The sequence below is a fragment of the Streptopelia decaocto genome (genome assembly GCF_964273445.1).
Source record: "Streptopelia decaocto genome assembly, chromosome: 1".
Taxonomy (NCBI): domain Eukaryota; kingdom Metazoa; phylum Chordata; class Aves; order Columbiformes; family Columbidae; genus Streptopelia; species Streptopelia decaocto.
In genome coordinates, this window is record NC_138663.1 from 158,774,941 (window position 1) to 158,791,651 (window position 16,711).

Below are 16,711 nucleotides of genomic sequence, written 5' to 3' on the forward strand. Positions count from 1 at the left end.
TGTCCGTTGCTGGGTTCGGCCGTAAATTGAGACACACACCCCCCCCCCCCTCCAGCGTCGTAAAGGGAGACGAGTCACCGTTGTAGGCGGAGAGTTGGGTTTTGTGCACGACATAGCCGGAGTTGCTGCTCGCCTCAGAGGCAGCTAGCTCCGTTGTTCGGGAATGTGGAGAAGGGTTTCTTTTTTTTCTTTCTCCATCCCTTCTTCCTTCCACGCCAGCTCTTGCAGTGACCGCCGCCCTGCCCGAGAAACCTGCCGGGGAACTACAGCTTCCGCGCCCTGTTGCGCATGCGGTTTCGTGAGGTCGCGGCGCACGGCAGCTGAGGCGTGAGGGCCGTCGCCGTAAAGCGCGGGCGATGTCGGAGGCGGCGGGTGCGGTGGGGTTGCCCGTGTTCGAGAAGCGGCTGCTGGTGACAGGCGGCGCGGGGTTCATGTGAGTGGCGGCTACTGGGTCAGGCCGAGGCCGTAGGCCTCCTCCTTGGGGATGCGGGGGCTGTCAGGCCGGGGCGGGAGGGGTGCCGCAGCTCTGGGTCCTGTCCTGGGGCGGTTCAGTGGCGCCGCTGGCTCGGGCCGCCTTCGTGGAGGCCACGGTGGGCGCAGCCGTTTTTCAGGCTCGGGTTCTCTTTGGAGGCTGCCTGGGGCTCTTCCGTGTGTCGGAGTTTGCGGCGGTAAGCGCTGGGGAGCGAGCTGGGCCGCTGCCTGGCTGCCCTCCGCGCGGGGCCGGCGAGACGGTGCTGGGTGCGGGGACCTCGCAGCGCTGATGGCGGGGGTCGGTGCTGAGCCTCAGCCGGGGTGGGGGGTGACTGTGCTTTGAGCCGACAGCTGTTTGTTATCTCCACTCCCCACAGCTGTGGGCTCTTAAGAAAGTTCAGGTCTATCTTAAGCTCGTCAGCGTGCTTGGGGGTTGAAGCTGTGAGAGGACTGGATTTCTGTGTGTACCCTCAGCTTGGAGGGCTGGAGATGTGAATAAGCCCAGCAAAACCTGACCTCTCAGAGTGAGCTTCTTGTACTCAAAACTGTAGCAAAGAGAAATGCCACCTGGCACTCGGGCTGTCAGTCTCTTCTTACACCTAGCAGCAGTGTTGGAGAGTTGAATGTTTGAGAGTCAGTATTGTGAGTTAGGAGAGTAGACTGTTTATTTCTCCCTAATACCTAATGTATAAACTTAAAAATATAAAAGTAATTTGGAACAGCAACTGGATGTATCATATAACAGTTTGGGGTGTGTTTAGAGTTTGGGTGTGTGTGGGTTTGTTTTTTTTTTTTTTTTTTGGGTGGCTGTAAGCAGTGCTGCTTTCTTTTGTTATGGCATGAACTTTTAATCTGATTTTTTAGGTTCTTAATAGTATGCGGTTATGGGCATTATCAACAGAATGATGGTGATGTGTTTTAAAATATATCTGTGAATTTCTCTTATCTTGAGTACAGCCTCCTCTTCCCACAAAGCCTTTTGATATTGCTAAACTTAGTTGTAATTTGTCATCTCTTTGCTGCCTTAAAGCTAACTATGTAATTGTAAAATATGTTTTTCTTTTGTCCTGTAGTGCTTCACATGTAGTTGTCTCTCTTGTGAAAAAGTACCCAAACTATTTGATTATAAACCTGGATAAGGTAAGTAGCTTGCTTTCTTTTTTCATATGGAAAACTATTTTAAACTATTTTTGATGCAATTTGTAGAATTTTGAAATTTATATGGATTATTGTTTTTTATTAAATTTTTGCTTGACTATCCATTTGTTCCTATGCAAAAAAAAGTCAACTACTGTTAATGCTTATAGTCCTGTGCACACTACAAATAAATATTTGAAAAAAAAAGGAAGCTTTTGAAGTTCTAAACTTCCATTTAAGAACTTTTGCAGTTAAGATATATTAGTTTTGTGTTTTTAAAGCTTTATCATGTATTCTTGCAAAATAGTTTTTATTTTGAAATAAGTTATTGCTTTGTTCTTAAACTTTCCAGTTTTTAGGTTGTATCTGAGTTATCTTATTTATATACTGTTAGAGGATGTAGGAAGGCAGCTAGGATAGCCAAGGCCTCCTTAGAATTACAGCTGGCGAGAGGGGTCAAGGACAGCAAAAAGAACTTTTTCAAATACACAGCAGATAAAACTAATACCAGAGGCAATGTAGGCCCACTGATGAATGGGGTGGGTGCCCTGGTGGTAGAAGATACAGAGAAGGCAGAATTCCTGAATGCCTTCTTTGTCTCTGTCTACTCTGCCGGAGGCTGTCCTGGGGAGCCCTGTACCCCTGAGACCCTGGATGAAGCCAGGTCAATGGAGGAGTTTGCTTTAGTCGATGAGGACTGGGTTAGGGTGCAATTAAATAGTCTGGACATTCATAAATCCATGGGTCCAGATGGGATGCATCCGCGGGTGCTGAGGGAGCTGGCTGAAGTCATTGCTGGACCGCTCTCCATCATCTTTGCCAAGTCTTGGGAAACGGGAGAGGTGCCCGAGGATTGGAGGAAAGCAAATGTCACTCCAGTCTTCAAAAAGGGCAAGAAGGAGGACCCGGGTAATTATAGACCGGTCAGCCTCACCTCTGTCCCTGGGAAAGTAATGGAACAGCTTGTCCTTGGTGCCATCTCAAGGCATATCAAGGATAAGAGGGTTATTAGGGGCAGTCAGCATGGCTTTACCAAGGGTAGGTCATGCTTGACCAACCTCATAGCCTTTTATGAGAATGTAACAAGGTGGATGGATGATGGCAGAGCGGTGGATGTGGTCTACCTTGGCTTCAGTAAAGTCTTTGACACAGTCTCCCACAGCATCCTCACAGCTAAGTTGAGGAGGTGTGGTCTAGACAATAGAGTAGTGAGGTGGGTTGCAAACTGGCTTAGGGAGAGAAGCCATAGAGTGGTAGTCAATGGTGCGGAGTCTAGTTGGAGGCCAGTATCTAGTGGAGTGCCCCAGGGGTCAGTGCTGGGGCCAATATTATTCAATATATTCATTAACGACTTGGACGAGGGAATTGAGTGTACTATCAGCAAGTTTGCTGATGACACTAAGCTGGGAGGAGTGGCTGACACGCCGGAGGGCTGTGCTGCCATCCAGCGGGACCTGGACAGGCTGGAGAGTTGGGCGGGGAATAACCTAATGAAATTTAACAAGGGCAAGTGTAGAGTCCTGCATCTGGGCAGGAACAACCCCAGGTTCCAGTATAGTTTGGGAGATTACATATTAGAGAGCAGTGTAGGGGAAAGGGACCTGGGGGGCCTGGTGGACAACAGGATGACCATGAGCCAGCACTGTGCCCTTGTGGCCAGGAAGGCCAATGGCATCCTGGGGTGTATTAGAAGGGGGGTGGTTAGTAGATCGAGAGAGGTCCTCCTTCCCCTCTACTCCACCCTGGTGAGACCACATCTGGAATATTGTGTCCAGTTCTGGGCCCCTCAGTTCAAGAAGGACAGGGAACTGCTGGAGAGGGTCCAGCGTAGGGCAACGAAGATGATTAAGGGAGTGGAGCACCTCCCTTATGAAGAAAGGCTGAGGGAGCTGGGTCTCTTTAGTTTGGAGAAGAGGAGACTAAGGGGGGACCTTATTAATGTTTATAAATATATAAAGGGTGAGTGCCATGGGGATGGAGCCAGGCTCTTCTCGGTGGCAAACAATGGTAGGACAAGGGGTAATGGGATCAAGCTGGAACACAAGAGGTTCCACTTAAATTTGAGAAGAAACTTCTTCTCAGTGAGGGTGACAGAGCACTGGAACAGGCTGCCCAGGGAAGTTGTGGAGTCTCCTTCTCTGGAGACATTCAAAACCCGCCTGGACATGTTCCTGTGCGACCTCACCTAGGTGTTCCTGCTCCAGCAGGGGGATTGGACTAGATGATCTTTTGAGGTCCCTTCCAATCCCAAACATACTGTGATACTGTGTTGGTATTTCTCTTTAGCTCGACTACTGTGCAAGCTTGAAGAATCTTGAAACTGTCTCTGAGAAGGAAAACTACAAGTTTATCCAGGTGATAAAGCTTTCTCTTTTAAGAAACTTGAGTTTTTGCTGATTTCTATGCCTTCATATTGAGGTAATGTGGTCTTTAGAGTTCCCCAAACTAGAAGCCACTGCTTTCATTTACCATAAAGCTGAAATTACTTCTATTAATTCATTGTCAAGAATGGGTCAGTGTATGTAACATGTGTGTGACAATCAGATGGATATAACAGCATTTATTTTGTCTGCTTGTCTTCATATTTCACTCATAGAAGACTGAAAGTAGGCAGTATGTTCTGTCACTTACATGAAGTAGTCTTTTGAAAGTTGATATATTTGATTGTATAATAAAGGTAGATAATTGTTAAAAGCCTAGTTATAGAGATGAGTGGTCGTAGGGATGATTGATTCACTTTTGGTAGGTGGTATGGGCAAGACAGACTCAGATTGGGCTCCTTTGTGCTTCTCTGATGCTATCTTAGATTTTGCACTTTCAAACACTTTCACTTGTCATATTCTGTGGTGCGCAACACACTTTTTCCTGTTCTGTTAGCACTAGATATCAGGGTACATTTTTGCTGTCGATGCTGTGTAGTTCATAGTTGTTTTGGAACAGGGTCTTGTTGGAACATTTAATGTATGACTTTTCTTTTTAAAATTTGGCCAATTAAATCAGTTTACTGTTTCCACAGTTTTATCTTAAGACAGGAGGTGGATTTAGAATTATTGTTCAGATAAACATTCTGACTGCAGGGTTTGTATGCTAAGGTTCCTTCCCTCAATGAAAGTCAGTACTGATGCTGGACTTTGTCTAGCTGGGCTGCTCGAGGTTGCAGGACATCAGAGAAATGCATATAGTTTAATTTTCTGAAATAGGAACTTTGGGGCAACTTTGTCACATGGATGTAAGTTAAACATATCTCATGGATTCAGGCAAGGTTGGAATTGGACTGGTCCTCACCTGTTTGACTCCCATGGCTGTTCACATTTTTGTGAAACCGGCTCTCTATTTCAGTAAGTGATTGTCTCTGAGCTGTTGGGCTAAAAGTTGCATGAGGGGAAAGGGGATGTTTACTAAGCACATGTGTGCAATTTCAGCATGCCCAAACTGTCTTTTTCATTGTTTTTCCTAATGTTTTTGATGGTTTCTAGTATGTGATATAAAGTGTATGAATGCTGTAGAAAAGCCTCATTATCTGGATATATATTAACACGGAGTTCTAAAAGGCACCCTGTAAACACCTAGATTCCTATCTGAAGCGGGGGATAGTGACAAGCAATGTAGCTATACTGCATCTGGAATAAAGCTGGCATATGTTCCCTACAAAATTTACACCCGTGTAATACATTCCAACTTTTCAGGGTTTGTGTGTGTTTTTTTTTAAGAAATGTTGATCAGAGCCTATATGTAGCTTGTATGCAGCCAAACAGTTGACACTGATAGGAAAAAATACACTGGAAAAAATGATCAAGCCCTGTAATTAGAATTGTAACACTATTACTGGCATTAGGAGAGAGCAGGAAGGGTAAACACTGTAGCGATGCTGTAGAAAAGAAGCCGATTTTGGAAGGTAGAGAAGTAAAGGTTTAGAAAATTTGTGTAAGGGACTGGAGGAAAGATACAGTTTTATCACAGTTTCTCTTGTTGTTCAGCATAGATGTATAGAGTTTGAGTTTGTTAAAAAAAAAAAGTCAATAATTGTAACCAATTAGTTTAAAATAATGTATAAGTGAAGTATTTACTGGAGTGTTTCAGTTCTGTTCAGGCATGAGAAACAGGAAATTCAGCCCATCTTCCATTTCTGACATATAGTACTACTTTGAGGCTGTTGTTCAGAATTGTTGAGAACTGCTTAAAACGTAGGTGCATTTGAACTATTTTTAATTAGTTGCCTTGCTATTGAAAAATACAGAAGTCTTCTCCCCGAAGGCACCGCTTCTTCTCTGGTACTCTCTTAAGTTGAGCCAACAGATAAATATGAAAAGCTGCTTCTCAGCTTGCATTTACCTTTAAAAGCTGCGGTTGATTCTGGAAGAATGTGTTGTGTGTCGATGCCTGTCTCTTTTCTAAATATATCAATTTAAAAAAATAAAACTATCAGAACAAACAACAAAACCCCAAATCCCTGGAAGACATCCAGCAGTCCGTTTTGACGGAAGTGGCAAATCCACCGTTTGTGATGCCACTAGGTGTCACTGTCCGCTTGCCAGACTCCAGCAACTCTCTTAGTCGCTGGGGGAACTTCTCATTTCAACCTCAGCGTTTAAGCTACACACTCTACTTCTGCTGTGTATATTTTGGGGGCGATGCTGTTTCTAATGCTAAATAGTCATAATAAATCCTGAAATAAGTTTTGTTGAGGCTGTTGCTCAAAATATGTGAACTTTATATCTGGTGTTGTTTTAGACATGGCATCAATAAATTGTCCAAAACTCAGTTGGTAGTGCTTTTTCTATCCTGTGCTTCCTTTGTAATGGTTTGTTCTGTGATGCTTTGTACAAATGAAAGCTTACTATTTTCTGTCAAAAATAATTTAACGATTTTTTTTTTCTGTCTAGGGAGATATTTGTGACCCTGATTTTATAAAACAGCTCTTTGAAACTGAGAAAATAGATATAGTTCTTCATTTTGCAGCCCAAACACATGTAGGTGAGCACTGCTACATGTTTTGATATTATTTGCCGTTACTATATTTGTTTGAAATATATATTTTTTTTCCCTTCATATAAAACAAGGAGACAGTTTGTCTCTACGAACTATGTGATTCAAGATCTGGTGGCATCTTTAACTTAAAAGGGTTCACAGCCTTAATTTAAAAAGTGCTTCATCTGATGTCTGTTTTGATTGTACATAAATAGTAATGCCCTCCCCCCCACTTTTTTTTTTTTTTTTTTGGTACATTACATTTTTAAATTCCATCTAGACACACATGCAACTGACAGTGTACTGGTGAAGTAGTGAAGACAATGGAAAGAGGATTGGTACATAGTCTTAAGTTTTTACTTTGTTGGCACAAAACTTGCAGGAAAAAAACATAGTGTGGAAGCTGAAGGATTCAGCATAGCTCCTTTCAGAATCCTGCCTGGATTCTAGAAACAGACAATGAATTACATTTAAGTCCTGATTTCAGACTACTGCTCTTCATGAACACTGTTAAAGAGAACTATCCCTACCGTATTCCTTTCATCATGAGAAGATATCCTCAAAGAATTCTCCAGGAAAAAAAACTTCTCAAAATTGTCAGATTTAATATGCACAAAGTCCTTAGGCCAGTGGGACATTCTAAGAATTAAAACAGGTGCCAGTTAATTAACAATAATAGGCATATATTTCTCCATCTTAAAACTGTCTTCAAATGATGCTTTTCTTACTGAGCGTGGCCCTTCCTAGTGGAGAGGGGAAGTGGTTATGCTGCCACTTAGTTAGGTAATGCTATTTCAAATGGAACTATTGTTAGCCAACAAACTTTCACTCTATTTCACCCTCTCATTGGGTGCAAGGATTTTGTTTTCAAGTGTAGAAAGTATCCTCATTTATAGTGACTTTGATATCTGACAATCAAAGAACTAGCCATGAAGTCCCCGCCTATATTGCGGCCTCTGGTATTATAGTTCAATAGGAAGCCACATCTTGCCTAAATTTAATCAGAATTGTCTGGATTTTTTAACATAGATCTCTCATTTTGGCGTGCCCTGGAATTTACCTATGTGAATGTTTATGGCACTAATGTACTAGTTGCTGCTGCACATGAAGCCAATGTAGAGAAGTTTGTCTATGTCAGTACAGATGAAGTATATGGAGGCAGCACTGATGGGGTGAGTTTGAAAGTCCATGGTGGTTTTTCTAGCTTTACGTGCTTTCAATAATGAGAACAAAATGAACCTAACTTTCCTTGGCCTTCCTAAATATGACTTTTGAGCTATTTCTGACAATACTGGAACTTGTAAACAAGCACTGGTTGTTTCTAGAGAGATAAATATCAAAATTGTCTTGAATTTTTTAGCATGTTTTATATGGAACGTATGTTGCCTCCAGCAGTGAGATTTGGGTCATTCATGACATGTGAATATTCCTCAGAGATAGTATCAAATAATATATTATACAAATTTTGACTTATAGCATTCATGAGACTCTAGTAATGCACACAGTATGTTGTTCTTGTTCTTTTTTTTTCTTTGTGTGGGTTTTTTTTTTTTCCCCCACTCTGCCTTGACTATGAAGTTGACTGACAGGGAACTGGTTTTATACTTCAGCAAAAATACTAACAGAACTGTAGGTACTGAGAATTCCAACAGGATATAGTTTCTGTATTACTGGAAGAAACATTCAGATGTTTCTTGTTCTATGGAAATCTTTTTGGTTCTTGCCGATTTATGTCTGACCTGAATTGAGGAAATGTAATTTAGCTCAGTGCCATAATCCATGAAACTATTATCGTATTTTCTAAAAGTCATGTACACTTTCTTATTGTTGCAGTGTCTTGCATGAGGCAAATTCACGTGAACTTTTTCTGTCTCTGGGCCTTGAAAAGACCACTTGCATTTTGTTTGTATTTTCTTCTCTTTGTGAATCATAGTAAAAGTTCTTGAACAGAGTTTTTTTTGGGGGGGAGAGGAAGGTCAGAAATTAAGTCTGTGTCAATTCATTTCAGAAGCAAAGGTCAGACAAGAACAATGAGTCTTTTAATCGTGTTAAGGCGATTGTTATGAAGTGCAACTCATGCAGTGCAGAATCCCTTCTTTCTTTGACACATTATTTTGTATTTTGTTTTTATTCAAGCAAGAAGTAGATAGTGGCAGGATAGCCATGGAGCTGCCTGTTCTAGAGTAGGTCAGAAGTGTTGAAGCCTTGCTTTGGAGGACTTCGGGTTGAATTTCTACTTTTCTTATAGAAATAACGTTTATGGAAAAGGGAGAAAGGACCCCTTTTATTTAGGATTGAAAGGTCATTTTGCTAGCTGTGGTGCAATGGCAATATGAGCCTGAAAATAATTGAACCTCCCTGTGGCAACACTGTTTATTTTGCAAGATAAAAATCTAAGTACCTGCTACTGTTAAGTACTTTGCTAGAAGTATAAAAATATTACTGCTGGTATTCTGGCTGTCTGTGTTTGATAAACAGACTTTCTCAGACTGGTGTGCTTGAATATTTAGGGATTTTTGTTTCAGTTGCAACTGCAGCTTTTGTAACTCTTACAACTTATCTGGGCAATAGAAATTAGGTCATGTAAATTTCTCTTTTCATTTTAGGAATTTGATGAATCCTCACCAAAACGTCCAACAAATCCCTATGCTTCCTCTAAAGCAGCTGCAGAATGTTTTGTTCAGTCTTACTGGGAAAGGTACCAAGTAAGTTGATGCAAGCTTCAGAAACTCTGAAGCCCCTATTTAAATATCTGTATTAAGAGTATTAAAAAAAAAGAAATCAGCACTAGTCCACACGGTGCCATTTATTTTGTGATTGCTAGTCTTGTAGTTTGGGTGTGTCAGAGATGTCCACCATTATTGGTGGAGATATACTGCAAGTCAGTGGGGAGGAGTCAAATGTTTTTATTTTTTTTTGAAAATCTGAACCATAATGTCTAAAAGTGTTCTTTGATATAAGAGTCAAAAACAACATTAGCAAATTAAAAAAAACACTGCTAAGCTTGAAGGAAGTCTAATATGCAAAAGTCAAATTGTATTAAGACTAGATTTATAGTAAAATCAAAAGAAAGAAAAAAACTATTGTTCTGGTTTGTTTAAGCAAAATATATAAAATTTTGAATACTTTAGTCCTTGTTCTTGACATGTCCTTCTGCAAAGTTCTTTTTGACAGAAAGTTGATTTGAATAAGATGTTAATTACTGTGAAACATTATCTTGGAATAAGGAATAGTAAGGCAGTCTTCAATCAACCAGATAGATGTATGTAATGTCCTGTGGTGGTTCCATAGCAATATTGAGAGATGACGAATATTTGCCACTTGTACTACTATCAGACTGAGAAGGCTGGAGGCCCTTGCCTATTTTACAGAAGTATGGATAGCTTTATTAATGTTTCTAAGATTTTTGCATAAGCACTGTGTGAGTGTGTCAGTTTATTACTTATTGATCATCAGGAAGCCTACAAATTTTTACTGGTATATATTTTCTTCTGTAATAACATGCTTGTTTAATGCTCTTAAGTTCCCAGTTGTTATCACACGGAGCAGTAATGTTTATGGGCCACACCAGTATCCAGAAAAAGTAAGTTAAATCTGTGCTTTACTCTGACCTTTAGCATACCATAATTCAGGGTTGCAGTGATGTTACTTTCTCTTAAGAATGGACTGACTTTTGAAAAAAGCACTGTCTTGCAAGTATATTAGTGCCTGCTTACCTGTGATTATATATTTTGATTTCACGCTAACATGGCTTACCATCAATACAAGAAACACAGGTTTTTTGATTATTAGTGAAGCATCAGTTAGAGCTTATTTATGGGAATTTTACTACAACAACTTAAGTTTGTAATTTTTCTATTTTTCAAAGGATATTTAACTGCCTTATGTATGGCAGGGTTCACCTATGTTAATGCTCATGTCTTCTGCTGTAATTAGGAATGTTTAATAACTACGGTAAACATTTCAAAAAGTAAATTGCAGAAGAGCAATGTGTCTGATATAGAAATAGATGTTCCAACCTAGTAGTAAGTTAACAAAATTAAAATAATTGGAATAGCTTTCTAATGGTTTCAGTTTAAAAACTTTAATAGTGGGGCCAGCTGTTCTGAAGTTTCTAGGACATTATGGGTGGATCTAAGCTTGTAGCTGAAGATAATATTGTAAGTCTTTATGCTGCAAGCTAGTGGCTGTCACTTGATCCTTGTTTACTTATCTTGAAATTATCTTTTGGCTCTCTTCCAAATTTAACTATTCTAGTGACTCCTTAACTATAGATCTACTGCAACTTGCTGGATGTTTAAACCATGTTCTAAACTGTTTGCAATTGGCATCCCTAATTAAACTCCAGTGCACCTCTGTGTGTGAAAAAGTAACAGAACCATTTTCTTTTATTAAAAAAAAACTATTACCTTTGTAACAACTGATTTGTAATGATTGACAAGAAAGATAAGCTTCACAACACAAGAGGCATCTACTTTAAAAAAAAAAACCCACCCACATCCTTGCAGTTTCTAGGTTTGATGTATTCTTTGATTAGACTAAAGAAAGCTTACAAGTATTTAAAGGGTCTTATTAAAATACTTAATAATACTTACTGGTGAATCCAGTTCTTTGCAGAATAACAACTTCTAAAATAGTGGAGTAATCTTTTTTTTTTTTTGGTTCAATTATTTAGGTTATTCCAAAGTTTATATCTTTGTTGCAACAGAACAGAAAATGGTATGTAATTTGAATTTTTTCTGTGATATTTGTGCTATAAAACTGCAATTACAGTTATAAATACATGTTATGGCTTGTAAAATGATAATTTCATAACTAAGTTATGAATTGCTTATTTTAACAATAGGATTTCCTTGAAAAAGGTAAAAGATTGTTTGCTTGTCAGTTACTTAAGATACCTTCAGGTAATGGCTAACAGCAAAACTGCTTAAAACACAGTCTAATAAATTGAATGCTTCTATTTAAGGATTAACAAAAATTTCTGCCTTTTCCTGGTTTTAAGCTGCATTCATGGTTCTGGACTTCAAAGAAGGAATTTCCTTTATGCAACTGATGTGGTAGAAGCATTCCTTACTGTCCTGAAGGAGGGGAAGCCAGGTGAAATTTATAACATTGGAACTAACTTTGAGATGTCCATTGTCCAGCTTGCTAAGGAGTTAATCCATTTAGTGAGTAGACAGTTACGATGCTTTTTTTTACCAGCCATTGCACGTGTGAACAATTCTACTATAAATCTTTTGTAGCTTTGGGAGAGCCAATCTTAGCAGGTAGTTGGAGCAGAAGGATGTGCTGCCCTTTCTGTGGTAGCTGTAGTGTGTCAGTGTGCATTACAGTCTGTCCTGTGTTGCACTGTTGCATCAGTTATCCTGACTGGGATGTAACTGGCATAATGATTAAATGCCATTTGGTATTTTTTTTTGTTTCTTTTTCATGCTGACTGCTTCAGTTTTGGTCTAAGAATGTGGTACTATTAAAATCTAACAATTATGACTGGTTAGGCAATGAACAGATGAAAGAGAGGTATTGAAATTGTTCTAGATAGTTTTGATAATTTCAGTAGTTTGAAAACTCAGTTTAGACGAAAGACCACTTCTGTTTGTGGTTTTTGTGTTTGTGTTTCATTTTTTTTAACTGGACTTAAATATTGTTAAAAATTCTATTTTATAAATGTATGTAAAGACAGTGTAAGATGTGTGGGTGTGAATTTTGTTTTGTCTTGACAGATAAAGAAGACCAGTTCGGAATCTGAAATGGAGCATTGGATGGATTATGTCAAAGACAGGTAAGAAAATAGCCAAACACATGCAGGACAGCTTTATTCTGAAGGTGTATGCGTCTCTTGCCAAGTATTTTTTTTGTGAAAGTGTTTCTGCTCTGCAGGAGGGAAAACCTTTGATGGAGGAAGAGCTGTTCTGCTGTCTTAAGTTTTTCATTTGTTTGTTTTTTTTTGATATCTGATTTCTACAGAATTTCCATTTATTACTTGGGATCATTAGGTCAGAGTATATGTCTTGAGGGGGAATGTGTAATGCTAATCTGTCTGTCTCCAAATTTTCTTCAAACTTCTCACTGCTGTAGTCTGCTCTGGGAATAGGGCAGGTTTTACACAGTGGCTGAATATTTTCTTAAGGTTAGTTTGGATAGTTTTAGTACTTTATATTCAACACCACTTGGGTGAGATGAACCCCATTGCCTCTCATTTAGCTTTAGTATTTTGACGTTAATGTGACTAGTTCAGACTTAGACATGCTTCATTCCACAGGCAGAAATACACATCTGAGGAGTGTAGTTAATTTTAGGTTCCTATCTTAAGCTGAAATTGCTTTGCCAAAAGGAAATGTTAGGGAAGTGGCAAAAATGGGTAGATTTTATAAATATGCCTTTCCTGTGTGTTTCTGTCCTTAATTTCAGGCTTGGTTTGGCTCCGTTCTTTTATCTCCATTTCTTTCCTGCAGCAAGAGTCTCTGCTTACTTTAGATATCACTCTTTTTCTCTAGAGTGATTAGAAATGACGTATCTGCTGATAGCAGTTAAGTATTATTATGGCCTTTAGAATTCTCACTTTCTGTTCGCATTTGGATTGTTATCATGGCAACTGAAGTGTCTTTATACTAATTTTTGTTTTTAAAAGGAAGTGTTCTTCATAATCCTATCTGAGTGTATCACAGGACTTTGAACAAATTGCCTTTGGCTCACATAATGTGATTGTTCAGTATGTCTTAGTGTATTTCAGATAGAGATGTTTCTTCTTGTGTTTTGGGCCCTCTCTGCTTATGTTTAAACATAAATGAGCTTGGGAAAACTAACCACTTAGGAATACATGTTTCAAAGAATGTTGAGGACTTATAAAAGATTCTTAAGATACTTAACTAACGATTATTTAATTCTGTAATGAGTGATTTAAAGGTCATGGGGGTTACTTGCCATGGAAAAATTAGTTCTGCTTCTGCTTGACATTAGCATGTTTTAATAATGGTGAAGAGTAGCTGGTTTGTGTCTGCATATGTAGCTTAACTATTGAGTATGCTAGTGCCAGTAATGCAGGAAGGCTAGACTCTGCTACCTAACTGCCAGATTGTGGAACTGAAAATTTGTGCCATGCTTCAATATAGGAAATCTTTTTCTCTGTTGAAACTTGCTGCCTCGGATTCTACATTCTCAGCATTACTAAGTTTGTGTAGCTAATGAAACAGTGTAATGACAGTGCTTTGAAAGTCCATATTTCAGATTTGAAGTATATTAAAATTTGTGGGCTTTCAGGATGCAAAATGTGAATGCTGATGTTGAAAAACACTGGCTTGCATAGGGACTGTCTAAAGAGTTGCAAATCCACTGATTTGAACAATTGCTTTGGCAGTGATTTGGGTTTTGCATTCATTTTTGTGCCAATAAGAGATTAATTAATATTTATTCTAGTCACTTCCATGTAGCTAACTGTACAAACTGAATTATATTGTTGTAGCTGCGCTCAACTGCTGTGTATTTTTTGAAGGCAATAGAATCTGTTCATGTTGACAGGAGTTTTCAAAATCTAAAGCATACCTGATGTTGTTTTGAAGGCAATATGAGGTACTGCAGCTCCAATTCATGAGAAGGTCTAATAAAACTGTTTTCCCATGTGCATTTTATATTTCATCAGACCTACAAATGACCTGAGATACCCAATGAGTTCAGAAAAAATGCACAACTTAGGATGGAGACCTAAAGTGCCTTGGAAAGAAGGAATAAAGAAAACAAGTAGGATTGATGCCTTTTACACTGATTTAGAAGTGATGGGGGGGGGGGGGGAGGGAAAATGGATATATAAGTTAGTTAATGAAAAGCTCAAGAGAATTACTTTAACACTTCAATTTTACTTAAAATTGTATGCTATTTAAGTAGTGAGTTTACGTGATAAAAAAAGATTCATCATGATAAAGTGGCGTTAGGTACTAGAATCAGTTACTTTTTAATGCTAGAATAAGTTTTGCATGAAGAATTTCTAAAATCTAAACTTGATTTTTCTTAATACTATAGATTAACATTTTGTGTAATGAATTATCAGCATGCTGTTAGTCTTATTATATCTATGAAATGTTTGAATTTCCCTCTATCTCTGGTCAACTTGACTCATCAATGTTCTCTTCATACTAGTTGAATGGTACAAAGAAAACTTTCACAACTGGAAAAACTCCGAGAAAGCTTTGGAGCCCTTCCCTGTGACAGAGCCATGCACACAGCTCAGCAACCTGTAGGGTGATGGAGAACTTGAAGGAGTTTATTCTACCTCATACAGTCTTTTTCTTCAAAGCCTCCAAGTGGCCACATGGAACTCTTGATGTGTTCAAGATACATGAACTATGACGAATATGAAACTACAGCGTGGCACAACTTTGGAGGGGTTTCAGCACTTTATAAGTTCAACCTGTTAATTTCAGCATTTGGTGCAATACTATGTTCTCACTATGTATTGATTTTTAAAGAACTGTACAGGATGAAGAATATTTATAATGCCATAAATTAGTGTAACTGTCAAATCTGCCTTATTAATTTAGAATAATTAATTGAGATTACAGCCTTTTGGACTTTCAATTACATTTGTTTTAGTTCTGGTATCGTTTATCTGTATTAATCTGTTTTTACAGTCTAATACATTATTTTTGTCACTATAAAGAGTTGCATTTTATTTTTAATCAAGCGGATAACTGCTATATTTTCTGGAGAGTATAAATCAGTTGATAAAAGCTAGGTATGGCACCCATATGGCTCATTCCTTTTCTCCATTGGTGCACTATTACCTTCTGTAGATGACTGATTAAACTGTTATCTGTTCTGTAATTTTAAATACCCTCTTTTAAAGGCAGTAGGGGAGAAAAGTGTCAAGAAGTAGCAGCTGAGGTTTCCAGAAGTATTTTCTTAAACTTTGCTCTGTTCTAGATGTCATCTTTTTACTGTATTACTGTTTCTTACATATTAACTTTCCTTTCTTAACTAATAGTAGCAAACTTGAAATACTGTAACACATTCCACTGATGTTATTTCCTGTGCTATAAAGTTATGGACAAGAAGTTTTAACGCTTCTGTGAATTGTGGGTTGGCACACCATATTCAGTGCAGTGTTTCACAGTTTTGTTGTTGTTTATTTTTTGTGATAAACATTTTAAAGATGAAACAATATTTGAATTTTAATGTGAAGTTTGGAAGCAAACTTCAAGTCTAGAAATGTCAATGAACCTTTTTTGAAGTGGATTTAATAATAAAAGTTACAGTGTAACTGGTTTCTGTTAAGTAAACATGTTGAAAAAGTAGATGGTGTGGGGTTTTTTATTATTTGTTAATTTTTTTGGGATAGACTATCTTCACTTTTTTGATTTTTGAGATGGCAGATGTAGAAGGGAAAGCTCTTCTTGGGTTTTATCACTTGAGCTTCTGTACCTGGTGCAGTCCCTTCTATTTTCCCTTGGTAGAGCTGCAACAGCACAGGGCTGGGATGCTACAGTGGACTTAAAAATTGCTGCAGCTTCTCAAGTCTCTCAGAAATGGGGAGTTAACTCTCAAACACAAGTAGGTGCAGAAGTCCTTTCCTCCTCACCCAAACTGCAGGAAGGATGGAGCATGGGTGTTCACCTTAGCTTTGGCCCTGCTAGAGTTTCAGTAGTAACCCAGACAGCCTACAGGTAGTGGTGCCTTTGGGCACACAATGCTCACAGCTTCATTACACCTCTTGTGTCTGCCACAATGCCGTTGGTAAGATGCCACTCTTGATTGGAAATGGTCTTCTTGAAGGCTGAGAAGTGAGCTTCTAGGCTTACCTTAGTGATGAGTGTGTGCTCTAAAGTTTAGGAATGTGTTGTTGAAGGTGAGTTTTCTGTGACAAAGTGGGATAATAATAGTATACTAGGATTGCATTGCACTTGCATTTTTGGGGTTTCTGATACTTGGTTTGGTAGCCAAAACTTCCATTTGGGAAGGTCAGGAGTGACAGGGCTCAATACATACTAGTCTATTAGAACCCTTGGCTTACCAAATACTTGAGCTTCTACCAATGAATCACTTCAGTGTCAGTGTCAAATACACATTGCTGGTAAAATTCAAATATTTTTCTAAATTTTTATATTGAGATACAGCTGTTTCAGAACATGTGGCAAATTACTTA

At 38.8% G+C, this 16,711-nt stretch overlaps 1 protein-coding gene across 2 annotated transcripts; it reads left to right on the forward strand.

Moving 5' to 3' along the window:
- The first annotated feature begins 137 nt into the window (after nucleotides 1-137).
- TGDS (TDP-glucose 4,6-dehydratase) lies at nucleotides 138-15,854 on the forward strand. 2 transcript variants are annotated; one of them, XM_082055859.1, is made up of 12 exons: nucleotides 138-433; nucleotides 1,545-1,611; nucleotides 3,895-3,963; nucleotides 6,492-6,582; nucleotides 7,606-7,748; nucleotides 9,183-9,281; nucleotides 10,100-10,159; nucleotides 11,252-11,295; nucleotides 11,579-11,744; nucleotides 12,300-12,358; nucleotides 14,216-14,313; nucleotides 14,710-15,854. In XM_082055859.1, exons 1-12 carry the CDS (start codon nucleotides 357-359, stop codon nucleotides 14,808-14,810), a joined length of 1,074 nt encoding a protein of 357 aa, XP_081911985.1. In that variant the 5' UTR covers nucleotides 138-356; the 3' UTR covers nucleotides 14,811-15,854. The 2 variants fall into 2 exon arrangements, with proteins under 2 accessions (XP_081911985.1, XP_081911986.1); XM_082055860.1 differs by lacking the exon at nucleotides 7,606-7,748 and having other exon boundaries at nucleotides 6,492-6,578.
- The last annotated feature ends 857 nt before the right edge of the window (nucleotides 15,855-16,711 follow it).